Source organism: Myxocyprinus asiaticus, chromosome 14, assembly GCF_019703515.2.
Source record: "Myxocyprinus asiaticus isolate MX2 ecotype Aquarium Trade chromosome 14, UBuf_Myxa_2, whole genome shotgun sequence".
NCBI classification, from domain to species: Eukaryota; Metazoa; Chordata; class Actinopteri; order Cypriniformes; family Catostomidae; genus Myxocyprinus; species Myxocyprinus asiaticus.
In genome coordinates this window covers 23,605,144-23,624,030 of record NC_059357.1, presented here as the reverse complement: position 1 = coordinate 23,624,030, position 18,887 = coordinate 23,605,144, and the positions used below count along the sequence as shown (strand labels likewise).

At 35.2% G+C, this 18,887-nt stretch overlaps 1 protein-coding gene and 1 long non-coding RNA gene across 3 annotated transcripts in view; both read left to right on the top strand.

The window, feature by feature from the left end:
* The first annotated feature begins 684 nt into the window (after window positions 1–684).
* On the top strand, window positions 685–8,290 carry LOC127451791 (uncharacterized). Of its 2 annotated transcripts, none has more exons than XR_007899141.1 (8): window positions 685–1,002; window positions 1,542–1,824; window positions 2,294–2,402; window positions 3,532–3,666; window positions 4,146–4,226; window positions 4,408–4,581; window positions 5,137–5,250; window positions 5,357–8,290. It is a non-coding gene; the product is annotated as an uncharacterized LOC127451791 (long non-coding RNA). The 2 variants fall into 2 exon arrangements; XR_007899140.1 differs by having other exon boundaries at window positions 686–1,002; window positions 1,542–1,727.
* A 484-nt stretch (window positions 8,291–8,774) lies between these two features.
* The window catches only part of LOC127451543 (uncharacterized), a 45,055-nt gene continuing 34,942 nt past the window's right edge, over window positions 8,775–18,887 (top strand). Inside the window, exons 1-14 of the mRNA XM_051716284.1 lie at window positions 8,775–8,796; window positions 10,377–10,685; window positions 10,818–11,102; window positions 11,250–11,564; window positions 11,788–12,090; window positions 12,486–12,800; window positions 13,024–13,326; window positions 13,722–14,036; window positions 14,260–14,562; window positions 14,957–15,271; window positions 15,495–15,797; window positions 16,193–16,507; window positions 16,706–17,008; window positions 18,074–18,228. Of these exons, the coding sequence (XP_051572244.1) occupies window positions 8,775–8,796; window positions 10,377–10,685; window positions 10,818–11,102; window positions 11,250–11,564; window positions 11,788–12,090; window positions 12,486–12,800; window positions 13,024–13,326; window positions 13,722–14,036; window positions 14,260–14,562; window positions 14,957–15,271; window positions 15,495–15,797; window positions 16,193–16,507; window positions 16,706–17,008; window positions 18,074–18,228 (3,861 nt within the window). The remainder of the gene's footprint in view (window positions 8,797–10,376; window positions 10,686–10,817; window positions 11,103–11,249; window positions 11,565–11,787; window positions 12,091–12,485; window positions 12,801–13,023; window positions 13,327–13,721; window positions 14,037–14,259; window positions 14,563–14,956; window positions 15,272–15,494; window positions 15,798–16,192; window positions 16,508–16,705; window positions 17,009–18,073; window positions 18,229–18,887) is intronic.

Genomic DNA, 18,887 nt, shown 5'->3' with positions numbered 1-18,887 from the left:
CCAATTTACATATTTCTAATTTATCGAATGGTCTGTTTGGATCATTCCTATACTGTTAAGATAAAATTCCTTAAATGGTGCCCCGAGGTAGCTATACGGAGAAACGGGCCATCTGACATGAACCTTCACACACACACACACACACACACACACACACACACACACACACACACACACACACACACACACACACACAAACAAACACACACACAAAGTGATGTGTGATGAAAAATCACCACATACTTTAGTGTCTTGTGTGAGGTAACTGGGTGCCCATGTGATTATCACTACATTCGGCAGAAACATAGTTGTGTTAAAATGCTTTCTCTTAATCCCTTAAACCTGGACCAATCCCTCTCTTTTTTGAATTCAATAAAATGTATAATTAATATTTACTCAAATTCCATTATTTTTATTATCATTATTAGCATCATTATCATTGCTGGTTTTATAGTTATTATTATAATTAATAGTTTCCTAACAACAACAATAATAATTCAGCAAATATGAAGTAAAAGTTCATAGATATAATTTAAATATGAAGGCAAGTGTAGAAATACATTGCATGTACACATTAAATTACAAAAGCCTTTTGTTTATATATATATATATATATATATATATATATATATATATATATATATATATATATATATATATTTGCAACATGAATTTTTTTTTGACTTTATAACTGTCCAATCTGTAGAAGTAGCAGGCGTTTAGGACGTCAGTGTTTCTCACTTTGTGCTCATACACATCAAATTCACTGGTGTTAAAATCCCAGTGTTAAGGCATTTCAGAGTAAAGTGTTTAGTTTTAGTGTCAGAACTAGTGAAATGAACACTATTGAGTGTAGTGTGGGTGTAAAATCACAGAGTTACAGGTATCCAACACCTGCCAGTGTTATTGTCAACATCCGGGGAATTGGACAGTGCTGCAACTGAGGAATTTTCCAGACGCCATTTTTCCCTCCATCACCGAGAGGATGAGAAGCTGCAACTGGTGAGTAAATGTACTTAAAACTTTGCGTTTAATAGATATTTTATATCCAGATGTGCTTATATCTGCATGTTAACTGAAATATTTCAGGTACAGCGACAAATGTATGTTTAAAAGGGATTATTCGAAGTCATTCGCTAGCTAGAAGGCGCCTGTGTCGCACTGATCTGAAGCTTTCCCTTGGCCACTATGCATTACTTTCGATTATAAAAGTGCGTATTAAAGATATCTTTAATGTCTGTGGGTGTATTAAAAAGCTGTTATTTGCATTTTTTCAGTCGTTAATTACAGTGCATGTCATGTCAACGTTTTTTCCGTGGGTGCCTGAAAAGCATCAATTTCACCAAGTTTGCACCGCATTTCGGTCTCATTTTAGACAAATTTGAGGGCCCTGTAAGCAGCCATACGTTCCTAGACTCAGGACAACAGTGCTATTTATTATTAAATATTGCCAACAGTCCCGAATATGAGATCATATAAAACTGGAACTCTTAATCCAATTAATTTGAGTTGTTTTTTTTTTTTTGTTTTTTTTTCTCTAGAGTTCCAGATGGTTACTCGGTTACATGGATTCCCAAATAGAATGAGATCTCTCTGACGAGGAGGAGGGTGTGGCCGGGTCGTGATGGAGCATGGCCGGCGCTGAAGCAGCTGATCAGCGAGAGAGCGAGACAAGGAGCAGCTGGAGGCACCGGTTCCAGAGAGAGGCGCGTGCGGTCGCGTTGCGTGTGTGTGTTTGTTTTAAGTTCAGTTATATAATTAAACTTGGTTTACTGTTCAGCCGATTCCCGCCTCCTCTTTAGACTGTTACAATCCCATTGCAAAGTAAGGTGAAAACCAAAATAAGTTAACATGTTTGAATGTGTATTTAATGAGCTCATGAAGACAAGTAACAAAATAAGATAAACTAAGAATTTGTTGTGTGTCATGTCCAGAGCATACTAAAAGTTTACGGATTAGGTTTTTTGATCCAGAAAATATAGTTAGAATGTGAATCTAGTACGTTTTTCTGTTAAATTAACTCTGCTGACAAACCCCAGATTATTAAAGAATAAATACAATTTGCTGTTGAATTATTTGTTCTTTATAGTGATGAAAGAGAATGAATGGTTTTATAATGTATTTTTCATAACCATTTATAAGACAAAAATCTTTGATTCAACTTTGAGTGTAAAAGAGGGTAATTAATTAAAAACAGGCTAAGATTAATTTCGCTCTAAAAGTCTCATTCTGTTTTGTGATTCCTTTTTGTCTTCAGACCCCATCACACCCCTGTTTTTGTCTCCTCATGTAGAGGCCGAGCTCAAGCTCTGGGTCCATGAGCAGCAGTGACATTGAAAAATCAAAGCTACCCATGAATGTGAAGAGATGATGAACAGTTACAAAGTTCTTAAGCCAAAGATGTAAGTGTATCCTCTCTACTATTAGTGTACAGACTTAGTAATGTTTTGAGCTAAAGTTATTGTAACCCATTAATGAATTGTTACTCTGGAGGAGAATCTATCAAGGTCTGGAATCCCCCCAAAAAATGATGCACACATACATATATCCATATATATATATGTATGTATGTATGTATGTATGTATGTGTATACACTATGCTGGAGTTCTGGGTTCTCACAAAAATTCTGATTATGATATTCTAAATACAAATACCCAATCAATTAATTGTACTTGCCAAAGTATCAAAATTTCACCATTTAGACTCAAAGATGAAAAAAATAATAATAGTATTCCTAAAACATAAATCAGTTCAGTCAAACTGTATTAACTTGAACATGGCACATGCAGATATAAATTGTTAATTCTTTTAATGTCACATTAGCACATGAATAGTATCGAAACAAAAATTAAACATAAGAAAATTTAAATAAAATAAACAAACAATACATGTTTGATTATTTAGATGGAGATCTGCTTAGAAATTCAAAGTTCCAAAATGTGTCCAGGATATGAAAATGTTCCCTTAATAAATGTTCATTTGTATGACTCAGTTCATACAAGGAGATTTTCCCTTTCGATCTGGTGTCCTTCACAAAGTTTCCTCGCAAACAGGGAAAATCCAGCGCAGATGAAAACTCCTCAGTTGAAACCTCGTAGTTCAAACGTAAATGACATCCATGAACTCAGATATTTTCCTTCCGGGAACCACTAATAAAATAGGAATGGTTTCAGACACAAAGTAGTAATATTTTCCAACAGATGGAAAGAAATTTCGCAGGTGCAGCCTAGCGCTCTTCACATTGCGAGCAGGTAGTGTGTGTGTGCGCGTGACGTAATCCGCACAACCCTACGGCACTCTACGTTCTTGCATCCCACATTTTTGTAATATACAAATATATATATATATATATATAAATGGATGCAAGTATGTCTGAAACCTTCACAAAATAAAATACACAAAAAAATAAAATAAAAATAATAATAAAAATACTAATACTAAAATACCCACTAAAAATACAGGTGGGTTACATCATCATATTTAAAAAATGATTTAATGGCTCTAACACAATATGGTTTTAATCTGTTCAGCTAATTAAACAGATTCTACTGACATCCTGGTGAGACAACAGTGCTTGATGAATATAAGGAAGGTGGGACAGTGACTGACTGTACTAGAAGGCAGATTGTTAACATCCTTGCAGCACTTATGGTTGAAACTGAGGGGTAAGCTTATGTTCAATAAGCTATAGTACATATAGATGTTTTAATCCAAATATCCAGGTCTTTATAGTTTTGTTAACAAAAAGTATTTGGACTATAGTGTAAAATTGTTTACCTGTTCAGACAAATTTTTTTATCTGAAGATCAGGTAACCAGTTGTGTCTCTCCAACCAAGCACTAACAAATGTACAATTTCAGTTTTTACAATAACTGTGTAACTGGTCACATCCCTCTTGTCTTAATCTTTCATGTGGGTTTGCATTGTCTCTGTTATCACTAAAGTCATGCATATTTCATAGTTCCAGTGTTGGCCCCGGTGAGAATTTTTGATGCACAGATGTTCATAAGGTCCAAACTAATTTAAATGATGTTATCATATTTTAGGGACGCCTGCCAAATCACTATACACATGAGCAGATTTGATAGCAATTACATTTGTAAAGGTCCATAAACTAACTAGTTCTATCTTTTTTGTTTTGCAGGAGAATCCCTTGTCGATTTACCAAAAAGAAATATGCATTGTGTAGTAGCACCTTAAGGATCCACTTTCCAAGAGAGGATATGTAAGCTATGTATTTGTCATGTGTAAGATGATGTAGATGGATAATCCTGTTATCTTATTAATGTTTCTTTTATTTGAAAACATGGCATACATTTTTAAGAGCAAGTAATGAGTTAGAACCCATTTAAAGGTGAACTGCAATATGAAGTGTTTTTATTTTTCTGATTATACATTTATTTCAGGACTTAAGCCTCCTGTTTGCACCAGAAACAGCTGCCAAACTGTTTGAAAAGTGGCCCACTCTAACAAAAAAAAGATCATCAGAGAAGCAGAGACCCTGACTTCCTCACGAGAGCTTGAACATTTGCTGGAGTCTGCAAAGAACCAATACACTGAATCCTTGAATGAGCATCCAGGTACAGTTTTAATGGCCAAATTTATATTTATAGTTTAGTGAGTTGAATCTCGATACTGAATACTTAAAGGAATAGTTCACCCAAAAATGAAAATTAGCTGATAATTTGCTCACCCTCAGGCCATCCAAGATGTATCTCAATTTCTTTCTTCATCAAAACAGAATTTAAGACTTTTAGGATTTCATTTCAGGTCTCCTCCTCTAAACAATGCAAGTGAATGTCCTCCATTTTTTTGGCGGTCCAAAATGCATATTTAGGGTGCATCAAAATAATCCACACGACTCCAGTCAACAAATAAAGTTCTTCTGATTGCAAACGATTGATTATTTTGAGAAACAAAACAATACTTATATACTATTTAACTACAAATGTTCACTTCCGTACATCTGTGAATTATCAGCAAAATTTCATTTTTGGGTGAACTATTCCTTTAAAATATTACTTTTTAAAAACATAAATATAATGGATTATAACCTGGAAGTAGGGCATTTCAATCAAGCAAAGTAATTTTGTCTGAAAATGCATATTGATGGCAAACACTCTTGCTTTTGACAGAATGGGACTATGACACATCTTTCCTGCTACTTTGCACATTCTGCCACCTCAGCCTGTCAGAAAGAAAAGATCGGTGCAGCTCAGGCCATGGATCATCTAGTTGTTTTTCACAAGGTGATTACAATACTTTTTGAAATGTGAAACATAGCTCAAAATTATGTAGTTACAATTTCGTGAGAGGGTATAACTCATTGTTTGGTATTTTGCTTTTTCCTTGCAGGAGCCAAGAGGAACACATTGTGAACCAGGATCAGCAGCCATACCTACTAGCTTCAGGGACCAGCAAGCATCAGGCAACTAACAGTTTTTATGTTGTGATGAACAAGAAACTGTTGAATGTCATACGGATTTTGTTGTTTGATTCGTTGATGAGATGCCAGCGTTTGGTATGATTGTTTGCGTAATTCTGAGAAAGGAGTTTTCTTTCTTTTGTTTCACAAATGGAGACTACATTTGTAGAGCACTTTCATGCTTTTCATGTTTAAGAGCAAGAGCTCAACTTTTCAGTTATTTTGCCTGGTCAACTGTGGTCTTATAAGCCCTTTTTCAAGATGCTTTATGGAACCGATTCACTTTTCTATGTTGTACCAGACATTTGCTTTAAGTGTACTTTACGTGTTACCTCATGTAGTCATATACAAGGGTGTGACGAGGAGGGGGGGTGTGGCCAGGCCGTGGTGTTGACTAATCAGTGGGCGAGAGATAAGGGGAGGCCGGAGATGCCAGTTCGATAGAGAAACGCACCAAGCTGTGTGAGTGTGTGTGTGTGTGTGTGTGTGTGTGTGTGTGTGTGTTTGTTTTGCAGTTTATGTTATGTTTGAGTTCAGTTTGTTATTAAAGTTTTACTTTGACTGTTCAGCTGGTTCCTACCTCCTCCTTGCCCTATCTTAAGAAACTTGTTACATAGGGGTTTTGAGTGCCCTGTAAAAAATTGTGAAGTGTGCAGAGGAAACAAATGTTTTTTTCTTTCAGGTTTTGTATTATGGGGTGGTTTTTTGGGTGGGGATGAGGGTGAAGGGCAAATTGAATAAATAAATCACAGTCTGTCAGGTGGTCACATACGGTCTGGTCGCACAAATATTTCAAAGTATCCGAAGCTCAAATCGGATCCGAAATTCTGCCTCTTCAGATGGTCAGAACTCCACACAGCCGCCATGTGACACTCTGTCGTTTGTCAGTCTGTCGGATGCAGTAAAAAGGCGGCTTCAGTCCAGTAAGAGGAAAGAAAATGTTCTGCAAAAATGTAATGAGTACTTTTCAAGTTTAAATAAAATTGAAAGGAGTAAATGTACTATTTTTTTTCTTTGTAAATATAAGTAAAAGTACAAGTATTCCATTTAAATAGCACTCAAGTAAAGTACAAATTCCCAAACAATAATACTTAAGTATTTTTACTTTAATTACTTTACACCCTTGGCTTTCTCAGAGCCCCAGCACACCTCAAACACAAACTTAACTTTTTTATCACCACTTCTCATAGCCACTTAATTTTCCTTTTCAGAATTTACATTCATTATTATTTCAAATAAATTCTTCTTGAGGCCTGACACCACACCCACTGTGTCTGTCTCTTGCTCACCCTGCCACAGCCGCTTTTTTAAGTGCAAATAGCCTCGGTCATCTTTTTGTCACCCTATCGTTATAGTTTTTGGGACCACAATAAAACCGATTTTCATTAAGAGCTGTCTAGTGCGTTGCAATCTAAATTGAGCATTTATTGCTTTTATGCATTTTTAATGGTTTTCAGTACGGGTAAAAATTACCCGAAGGACAAAATGAGGGTGCATATTCTTAAGACAATACAAGGGTGAATAGCAACAAAAAGCATCTTCTTTGCAATAAGTGAAAATATTGTTAGATGCTATTTGCACCCTGGTCCCAATGAGCCTGTATGTGCTGTGATAGTGCGAGCTCGAACAATCGTCTGTGTTCCGCGACTGCTGTCGGGTCCTTGAGTCAGTAGTGTAATGTAGGGCATATGCAGGCATACGTCATATGCCCACATAACTTTCTATGGATTTTGCGCATGCTCATCTAAATTGAGTGATGATACGTATGGCCGCCAGAGCAATGAGCAGGCTTTTAAGCCCTAACTTTTCAATCTGCTAAGGTGATGCCGCAGCACCATTGAGTGAATTGTGTGTGTATTTTTATTAAGTGTACAGAGATCCTCTCTGAACATGCACGGAGCAACAGGAGGCGGAAGCGCAACTAAAGACACTACAGACAGGATAAACAATCTAACTCAGAACGTTCGTTTCAGTTGCGGTTGGATATTTGAAAACCAATCATATTGTCCGTTTCAGTAAGGGGCGGAACAAGAAAGCAAAACCCCACCTGAAATTATTTTCCAGTTTGTAGGCTACTTTGAAAGATAAGGGTATAGCTGCAGGCATTGCTTCAAAAAGGGGCGTGAGCTCCAAATCGCCATTGAAGATATAGGGAGCCCCAAATCTAACCCTTTCCCTATGTTAACCGTGTGTGGAAGTGACGGCCCCTTTTGGAGTAACCCCGCCAAATTGTAGAGTAACTCCGCCCTCTTTTGGAGATCCCGCCCCATTTGGAGTTCTCCGGCCTGCAGCTCTATCTACTTTCATTGAAATGCTAAAGCATCAGCAGCAATGGAGTCACCATTATTTGCGCTGTATATTTACTTTGCTGGTAGCCTGCTAAACGTAAAAATATTTATGCATTGAAGTACAACGTATGCTATTAAACTTGGGAAAGTACTTTGTGTCACTTCACCCGTGCTAGATTTAGATGCTGTTCCCAGGTGCTTTGTCCAGTATTTATATCAAATGTCATTTTTTCTGCCTTTTACTGCTGTCAGTGATGCCTTTTATCATGATATTTCAATTTATATTTCTAAGTTGGAAAAAACATATGCATAATTCTTATGTATATGGTAATATAAGATAACTTGTTAAAGTGAATATCACTACACTTATATAAGCTATATACAATGTTTATAACAGTTTATAATGTATTTTGTGTGTGTTTTATTAATAAAAAAGTAATTATAAAGTATTACCCATTTTACTTGTAATAAAAAGAACATTAATCAAACCTATTAAGTTACCACCATTCTCAGTAGTGTACTGTACAGCATGCCAGCAAGAAGGCATACAGTTTGTTTGTTCATATGGGACTTGATTACAACAGATCATAAAAGTTTTTTTTTTTTTTTTTTTTTTGGTTAATTAAAATGATCTTTTACACATTGCATTTTTTAAAATGAATATATACAGTACATAAAAAAATAAAAAACAAACAAACAGTATAACGTGCAAGTAAGGCCAGCCGGTGGAATTTCTGGTTACAGAAAACATTTGTATCTTCTAAATTAACCTAAAATCATGTAATCGTTAAACTGTGTTGATAACAGTAGAACTGCGATTGTTGTCCAATGATGCTTTTAGGAAATGCCTTTTTCTTACCACATGTTTCCCCCGCCGGTGGTCATGAAATGTGATCCGCACATATTCTGATGCATTAACGGTTTATTACACAAAGATTAGTTTAGTAATGACTTTTAACCTTTTAAGAAAATGGGACATAGGCTAGTAATAAAGAGACAAAGAGATTACTCAACTTTGATGTTTTTTTAAAATATGAATTAGTGATCATTTTGTCATCAAATGATCCATCGTTTGGCGTTCAGTACGAACATCAGTGTTTTTGTACAGCTGGTATCAAGCGATGTAACGTTGTGATTACTTCGACTACTGGGGTAAAGGCACACAAGTCACAGTCTCAAGTAAGTTTTCCACTCCTTTTTCTCCTTACTATAATTGATATTCCAATGAGTAGTTTTAGGTAATTAATGTATTTTATTCTGCGAGTATTTTTGTCTTTAACGACATCAAATGTTGAACTAAATGGCAAGTCTGTTTGTTGTTGTAGCATTGCCTTCATTATCCGGTGACATGATCTAAAATTATTTTTATTTTATTGCTCTCGTTTCATGTTCATCGTGGATTTATAAACCGGGTTCTCAGGTCACTCTGGCAGATAGCTTAAATTTTCTCCCAAACTGAAGAATTACAATAGGTTGAAATATGACATCTGAACAGCTGAAATATGCATATTTTGGTAACGTTTTACAGTATGGTTTCATTTATTAACATTAGTTAACAACACTAGTTGACATGAATTAATAATGAACAATACTTATTAAATATTTATTAATCTAATGTTAATTTCAACATATTGTAATATTTTTAAAATCCAAAGTTTTATTTGTTAACATTATTTAATGCACTATATGAACTAACATGAATTAACAATGAACAATTTGTATTAACTAACATTAACAAAATGAATACATGATGTAAAAAATGTATTGTAAATAGTTTATTTATGATATCTCATGCATTTCCTAATGTTAAAGAATGGAACTTATTGTAAAGTGTTACTCATATTTTATACAAAATGCGGGATATGCTCTCTCAATGAATAGCGCAAGTTGTCACAATTTGAACCTGCCACTAAAGATTATTGACGTTTGAGCAAAATTTAAACAGTAAAACAAAAATGGTTAATGTTAAATTATAGACAATGCAATAATAAATTATTTAAAAGCCTTCATTAAATAGTCGACCCTTGTTTTAATGTATGCCAGTTTTTTTTTTTTTTTGCTTAACCAAAAGCAGTAAAATACGATGATATTGGATTTTTGTTTGAGAATATAATCAAAAATTATATCATTTAATGGGTTTCGTGTTTGAAACCAACAAAACCACGGCTATATACTATACGTAATATTTTTGAGTTATATTATTATTATTATTATTATTTTGTTTTTGTGTGTGGATTGTGTCTCAAAATCTTTCAGTTACTGAGATATAGCACTTGTGACAACTAGATCTTGATTTCCTGTTACAACTTATATTCAATTCAGACACTGAACGCGTACTTTCAAAATCCTCATAAAACTTTTTGGTCGTGCAATCATGTTATGCGACGCCTTGTTAAGCTTAATCTTTTGTACAAAAAATATTTAATGAATAGCCTACAAATGAGACACTTCTTTTATGAACGGCTAAAAGCAAAAGAGTAAAATATCCTTTGTGTAAACAGTGTCGAAAATAAGCGCTATTCTAATCATTTATTTCGGTATACTGTATAGATAACAGATTAATTCTTCTTCTTTTTATTAGGCTATTATTATTATTATTTGTCTGTTATATATACTATATATATATATATATATACATATGTACATTTTCCCCTTTCTTTAGACACACAGCCATCGGCACCAACTTCTCTGATCGCCCTGTCTCAGTGCGGAACTGGTTCTGATGGACTCCAGACCATTGGCTGTTTGGCCTCTGGGTTTTTTCCAGCCGAATCGCTAAATTTCAAATGGACTGATGGAAATGGAAATGCCCTGACTGACTTCGTCCAGTACCCAGCCACGAGTCAATCATCATCGGCTTTGAAAATTAGTCACATAACTGTTAGTCAAGAACAATGGAAACAACGAAAGAAAATAATGTGTAAGGCGGAGAATCCAAAGGGTCATTTGAGTAAAGAATTTAAAAAGCCAGGTAATTACAGAATCAAGCAGATGTCAATAAATGTGGACAAAAAGAATCAGCAATATTAGAGGGAATTTTGCATATGGGAACTAAATTAAAGAAATGTCACATGCATATTAAAACATGTATTTTCCCTTTTAGTGGACCAGCAGGCACCAGTATTGAGTCTGGTTCCAGTAATAACTAAAAAAAGTTCATATGTCATGTGTGTGGTTGAGGACTTCTTCCCCAAAGACCTCACTGTTCAGTGGAAAGTAAATGATAAAACTGAGACAAGTGAGACTTTCCAGCAGAACATACCAGACAAGAACAATGGTCTTTACACAACAAGGAGTTATATTAAGCTCAGAAGTGATACAAATACTGTCTACACCTGTCAGGTCACACACCAGGGAAAAACAATTCGGGAGAAGAAAAACTTTAATGGTAAATCATCGTCTAATGTTGGTTCGCTCTTTCTTGTTCTCTTTCTTTTTAACTGCTATATTAAATATGCACATATCAACACATTTATCCAAGCTCATTCTTCAAATAAGGACATTAAATTATCTTTCTTATCTTTCTCCCTTGTAGCTAAGTTCACACTGACTCTGAAGCCACCAGTGCAGAGAGAAATATTCGTCAACAATAAAATTATATTGGAGGCTGTTGTTTCTGGAAGTGTAATCAAAGCAGTAGAAGATGCTTCAGTGTCGTGCCTAGTGGATAATCAACAAATCAGTGGGATACCAGGAAAAACAAAATTTTTAAAGGAAATTTCTCAGCATAATAGAATCTACAGTGTCACAGTTGATCACAAGAAATGGTTTGAGGGTAAAAAGGTCATCTGTTCCACCCGTGACACGAATGGAAAAGAAATCAGGGAGGAGATCCAATTTAACAAAGGAGGTAAGTTACAATTTTCAAACTTCCAGACAACCCACTTTGTGTTGTGGCTCACTGTGCATTAAAGATTCTGAAAGCAGTTACACTTTATTATCTTCCATTAAAATGCTAGGCCATTTGAAATGTTTAGTAACTGTGGGTTACCATTTACAGTGTCATAGTGTTCATTATTGTTAATTCCTCTGACTCACTGTTATATGGCCTTTTATTATATTTCCTAATTCAGATGGAAAGAAGCCCAATGTTGTTATTTACAGACCTGACAATGATAAACCTGGTCACGTCTCTCTGGTGTGTGAGGTTGCCAGTGCTCAACTTGGTGATGTTTATATCATGTGGATAGTGGGGGCTGAAAAGAAATACATAGAGGCCCCTACCAGTGGTCCAATCCGTCAAGAGACCTTCACATCTGTCCTCAGCTTTTTAACAGTGACTCCAGAACAATACAAAAATTCTGAAATCTCCTGTGCAGTCCAACATGCCAACATCAACCATATAATCTCACCGTTAATAGTATCAACAAGCAAAAGTAAAAAGAATGAACTTCTAATGATGATTATGAAGTTGTCCATGCATAATATTGAAAACATCTGACAGATATTTTCAATATGATTATGCATTTATCTTACTCACTTGTATGGTCTGAAACGCTTGTGTCCTGTTCCTCTCTTTTACTATGATGTGTCTTTGATTTTGTGCTTTCTCTTGTCTGCATGTTTGTATCACTGTACTGCATGGGTCAAACACCAATACCACAGCACACCCAAAACTATACATATAATTCATCATCTAATGTTGGTTCACTCTTTCTTGTTCTCTTTCTTTTTAACTGCTATATTAAATATGCACATATCAACACATTTATCCAAGCTCATACTTCAAATAAGGACATTAAATCATCTTTCTTATCTTTCTCCCTTGTAGCTAAGTTCACACTGACTCTGAAGCCACCAGTGCAGAGAGAAATATTCGTCAACAATAAAATTATATTGGAGGCTGTTGTTTCTGGAAGTGTAATCAAAGCAGTAGAAGATGCTTCGGTGTCATGCCTAGTGGATAATCAACAAATCAGTGGGATACCAGGAAATACAAAATTTTTAAAGGAAATTTCTCAGCATAATAGAATCTACAGTGTCACAGTTGATCACAAGAAATGGTTTGAGGGTAAAAAGGTCATCTGTTCCACCCGTGACACAAATGGAAAAGAAATCAGGGAGGAGATCCAATTTAACAAAGGAGGTAAGTTACAATTTTCAAACTTCCAGACAACCCACTTTGTGTTGTGGCTCACTGTGCATTAAAGATTCTGAAAGCAGTTACACTTTATTATCTTCCATTAAAATGCTAGACCATTTGAAATGTTTAGTAACTGTGAGTTACCATTTACAGTGTCATAGTGTTTATTATTGTTAATTCCTCTGACTCATTGTTATATGGCCTTTTATTATATTTCCTAATTCAGATGGAAAGAAGCCCAATGTTGTTATTTACAGACCTGACAATGATAAACCTGGTCACGTCTCTCTGGTGTGTGAGGTTGCCAGTGCTCAACTTGGTGATGTTTATATCATGTGGATAGTGGGGGCTGAAAAGAAATACATAGAGGCCCCTACCAGTGGTCCAATCCGTCAAGAGACCTTCACATCTGTCCTCAGCTTTTTAACAGTGACTCCAGAACAATACAAAAATTCTGAAATCTCCTGTGCAGTCCAACATGCCAACATCAACCATACAATCTCACCATTAATAGTATCAACAAGCAAAAGTAAAAAGAATGAACTTCTAATGATGATTATGAAGTTGTCCATGCATAATATTGAAAACATCTGACAGATATTTTCAATATGATTATGCATTTATCTTACTGACTTGGATGGTCTGAAATGCTTGTGTCCTGTTCCTCTCTTTTACTATGATGTGTCTTTGATTTTGTGCTTTCTCTTGTCTGCATGTTTGTATCACTGTACTGCATGGGTCAAACACCAATACCACAGCACACCCAAAACTATACATATAATTCATCATCTAATGTTGGTTCACTCTTTCTTGTTCTCTTTCTTTTTAACTGCTATATTAAATATGCACATATCAACACATTTATCCAAGCTCATACTTCAAATAAGGACATTAAATCATCTTTCTTATCTTTCTCCCTTGTAGCTATGTTCACACTGACTCTGAAGCCACCAGTGCAGAGAGAAATATTCGTCAACAATAAAATTATATTGGAGGCTGTTGTTTCTGGAAGTGTAATCAAAGCAGTAGAAGATGCTTCAGTGTCGTGCCTAGTGGATAATCAACAAATCAGTGGGATACCAGGAAATACAAAATTTTTAAAGGAAATTTCTCAGCATAATAGAATCTACAGTGTCACAGTTGATCACAAGAAATGGTTTGAGGGTAAAAAGGTCATCTGTTCCACCCGTGACACGAATGGAAAAGAAATCAGGGAGGAGATCCAATTTAACAAAGGAGGTAAGTTACAATTTTCAAACTTCCAGACAACCCACTTTGTGTTGTGGCTCACTGTGCATTAAAGATTCTGAAAGCAGTTACACTTTATTATCTTCCATTAAAATGCTAGGCCATTTGAAATGTTTAGTAACTGTGGGTTACCATTTACAGTGTCATAGTGTTCATTATTTTAAATTCCTCTGACTCACTGTTATATGGCCTTTTATTATATTTCCTAATTCAGATGGAAAGAAGCCCAATGTTGTTATTTACAGACCTGACAATGATAAACCTGGTCACGTCTCTCTGGTGTGTGAGGTTGCCAGTGCTCAACTTGGTGATGTTTATATCATGTGGATAGTGGGGGCTGAAAAGAAATACATAGAGGCCCCTACCAGTGGTCCAATCCATCAAGAGACCTTCACATCTGTCCTCAGCTTTTTAACAGTGACTCCAGAACAATACAAAAATTCTGAAATCTCCTGTGCAGTCCAACATGCCAACATCAACCATACAATCTCACCATTAATAGTATCAACAAGCAAATGTAAAAAGAATGAACTTCTAATGATGATTATGAAGTTGTCCATGCATAATATTGAAAACATCTGACAGATATTTTCAATATGATTATGCATTTATCTTACTCACTTGTATGGTCTGAAATGCTTGTGTCCTGTTCCTCTCTTTTACTATGATGTGTCTTTGATTTTGTGCTTTCTCTTGTCTGCATGTTTGTATCACTGTACTGTATGGGTCAAACACCAATACCACAGCACACCCAAAACGATACATTTAATTTATCATCTAATGTTGGTTAACTCTTTCTTGTTCTCTTTCTTTTTAACTGCTATATTAAATATGCACATATCAACACATTCATCCAAGCTCACACTGCAAATAAGGACATTAAATCACTTTCTTATCTTTCTCCCTTGTAGCTATGTTCACACTGACTCTGAAGCCACCAGTGCAGAGAGAAATATTCGTCAACAATAAAATTATATTGGAGGCTGTTGTTTCTGGAAGTGTAATCAAAGCAGTAGAAGATGCTTCAGTGTCGTGCCTAGTGGATAATCAACAAATCAGTGGGATACCAGGAAATACAAAATTTTTAAAGGAAATTTCTCAGCATAATAGAATCTACAGTGTCACAGTTGATCACAAGAAATGGTTTGAGGGTAAAAAGGTCATCTGTTCCACCCGTGACACGAATGGAAAAGAAATCAGGGAGGAGATCCAATTTAACAAAGGAGGTAAGTTACAATTTTCAAACTTCCAGACAACCCACTTTGTGTTGTGGCTTACTGTGCATTAAAGATTCTGAAAGCAGTTACACTTTATTATCTTCCATTAAAATGCTAGGCCATTTGAAATGTTTAGTAACTGTGGGTTACCATTTACAGTGTCATAGTGTTTATTATTGTTAATTCCTCTGACTCACTGTTATATGGCCTTTTATTATATTTCCTAATTCAGATGGAAAGAAGCCCAATGTTGTTATTTACAGACCTGACAATGATAAACCTGGTCACGTCTCTCTGGTGTGTGAGGTTGCCAGTGCTCAACTTGGTGATGTTTATATCATGTGGATAGTGGGGGCTGAAAAGAAATACATAGAGGCCCCTACCAGTGGTCCAATCCATCAAGAGACCTTCACATCTGTCCTCAGCTTTTTAACAGTGACTCCAGAACAATACAAAAATTCTGAAATCTCCTGTGCAGTCCAACATGCCAACATCAACCATACAATCTCACCATTAATAGTATCAACAAGCAAAAGTAAAAAGAATGAACTTCTAATGATGATTATGAAGTTGTCCATGCATAATATTGAAAACATCTGACAGATATTTTCAATATGATTATGCATTTATCTTACTCACTTGTATGGTCTGAAATGCTTGTGTCCTGTTCCTCTCTTTTACTATGATGTGTCTTTGATTTTGTGCTTTCTCCTGTCTAAATGTTTGTATCACTGTACTGTATGGGTCAAACACCAATACCACAGCACACCCAAAACGATACATTTAATTTATCATCTAATGTTGGTTAACTCTTTCTTGTTCTCTTTCTTTTTAACTGCTATATTAAATATGCACATATCAACACATTCATCCAAGCTCACACTGCAAATAAGGACATTAAATCAACTTTCTTATCTTTCTCCCTTGTAGCTAACATAACACTGACTCTGAAGCCACCAGTGCAGAGAGAAATATTAGTCAACAATAAAATTATATTGGAGGCTGTTGTTTCTGGAAGTGTAATCAAAGAAGTAGAAGATGCTTCAGTGTCGTGCCTAGTGGATAATCAACAAATCAGTGGGATACCAGGAAATACACATTTTTTAAAGGAAATTTCTCAGTATAATAGAATCTACAATTTCACAGTTGATCACAAGAAATGGTTTGAGGGTAAAAAGGTCATCTGTTCCACCCGTGACACGAATGGAAAAGAAATCAGGAAGGAGATCCAGTTTAATAAAGGAGGTAAGTTACTTTATTATTGTGGCTCACTGTGCATTAAAGATTCTGAAAGCAGTTACACTTTATTATCTTCCATTAAAATGCTAGGCCATTTGAAATGTTTAGTAACTGTGGGTTACCATTTACAGTGTCATGGTGTTCATTATTGTTATTTCCTCTGACTCACTGTTATATGGCCTTTTATTATATTTCCTAATTCAGATGGAAAGAAGCCCAATGTTGTTATTTACAGACCTGACAATGATAAACCTGGTCACGTCTCTCTGGTGTGTGAGGTTACGAGCACACAACTTGGTGATGTTTATATCATGTGGACAGTGGGCGCTGAAAAACAATACATAGAGGCCCCTACCAGTGGTCCAATCCGTCAAGAGACCTTCACATCTGTCCTCAGCTTTTTAACAGTGACTCCAGAACAATACAAAAATTCTGAAATCTCCTGTGCAGTCCAACATGCCAACATCAACAATACAATCTCACCATTAATAGTATCAACAAGCAAAAGTAAAAAGAATGAATGTCCTTCTTCTGATGCTGATTATGTTGCCCCTGCATAATACTGAAAACATCTGATAGATATTTTCAATATGATTATGCATTTATCTTACTCACTTGGATGGTCTGAAATGCTTGTGTCCTGTTCCTCTCTTTTAATGTGATGTGTCTTTGATTTTGTGCTTTCTCCTGTCTACATGTTTGTATCACTGTACTGCATGGGTCAAACACCAATACCACAGCACACCCAAAACTATACATATAATTCATGGAAACAAATATAATTTGTGTAATGATAAAAAACTTTTAAAAACCAAGAGCAAAGATTTTTGATGACCTGTGAGAATGTGTGATACTTTGCATTGTGCTTACTGTGCCACTGTTACTATTCATGTGGTCATGTGAATACTTTTAATGCCAACACTTCTCTGTTCCAAAGATTTGTTTTGGGTTTTGCTCTTCTGTTTGTCTGTTTGTATTGCAAGTGTCTGCACAAAATGAAATATTAAATTTGTGTTTTGCATTATTTAGTCGAGCATTTATTGAAAGCTTAAAAATTCAGAAACATTTGTGTGATTCATTCAGTATTGAAAGCCATAAGTATATTTTCGAGACTGCACATAATGCCTCTTAGGCTGTATTCATTTCCTACAAGTGACTATGTATGAGTGACTACTAATCATTTAAATCTTTAAAACATTGACATTTAACATAGACAGAAAATAAGAGTGCAGATGTTTTGAGGATATGTTGTGGTTACATGTAACATCACAATATCAGGATTAGATGCAATAGCAAGTTACTCATTAAATCCTAATTTTGATTCATAATTCATTGACCAATTCATTAGGATATTTGCATTGGGTTTGTCTTGTCACATGTACATTAAAAGTACATATGAGTTTATTGTGATTACATATGGGCAGTACTTGTGGCAACTGTGTGCTTCAGTGCTTTAGTAACCAAAACTAGTAGATTCAGGTGTATGATGTAGTACTGTGTACTGTGTATACTGTACATACAATTCATGTGCATGTGTGTGCATGTTTTTGTGTTTGTTTTTGTTTTCTTCAGGTGAGCCACCAGAGCCAGAGACAGGCTTTGCTTTGCTCTGCAATAAAAATGTTTTGGAGGAGGATGAGTTCAGAAGTCTCTGGTACACTGCCACATCATTCATCTTTCTGTTCTTCTTTACTCTGACCTACAGCGCTCTGCTAAGCTTCTTCAAGGTAATCCAAAATGACTAAATAGAGTACAGATCTTTTTAAAGAAGATGTTGGAACTCTTTTGCATGACAGTCTTATTCTTAATGTTACCATTGTATACTTACAGGCTAAGAAATTCACTTTGTGATGTATTCTGCACTTAAAGCTTTATATATATATATATATATATATAATTATTGTCTATTATTTTTATTTTTATTTTTTCCAGATGAAGCAGTGAAGACTCATGGGTCATTCATTTGTCTTGTGACTGTCATTGTATTTTCTTTTGATCTTATCTATTTTGAAATAACAAAAAAAAAGAAAAGAAGCAATTTTTTCTTGCTTTGTCTGTGACTTGGACAGTCTTTTTTCCTTTTTACGTAGGCTAATTGATTTTGTTCAAACTGTATAATTTGCCTGTGTGCATACATTTTTAAAAATATTGATAAAGATGTGTTCAGTGTCATACATTCATCAATAAAGTATTATGTTGTTTACTCTGTCAAGTCACATTTTATTCTTTAAAATATGTTTACCCTCTCTCACATTTAGATTAAAATTTTGGGTGTTACTGCAATATAAACTGTTCCTTAGAAAAAATAAGTGTGGGAGTATTCAAAACTTGTAATTATATGATATAACACAACTTTATGAGCTGAAAACAGTATTAAAGATAGTGG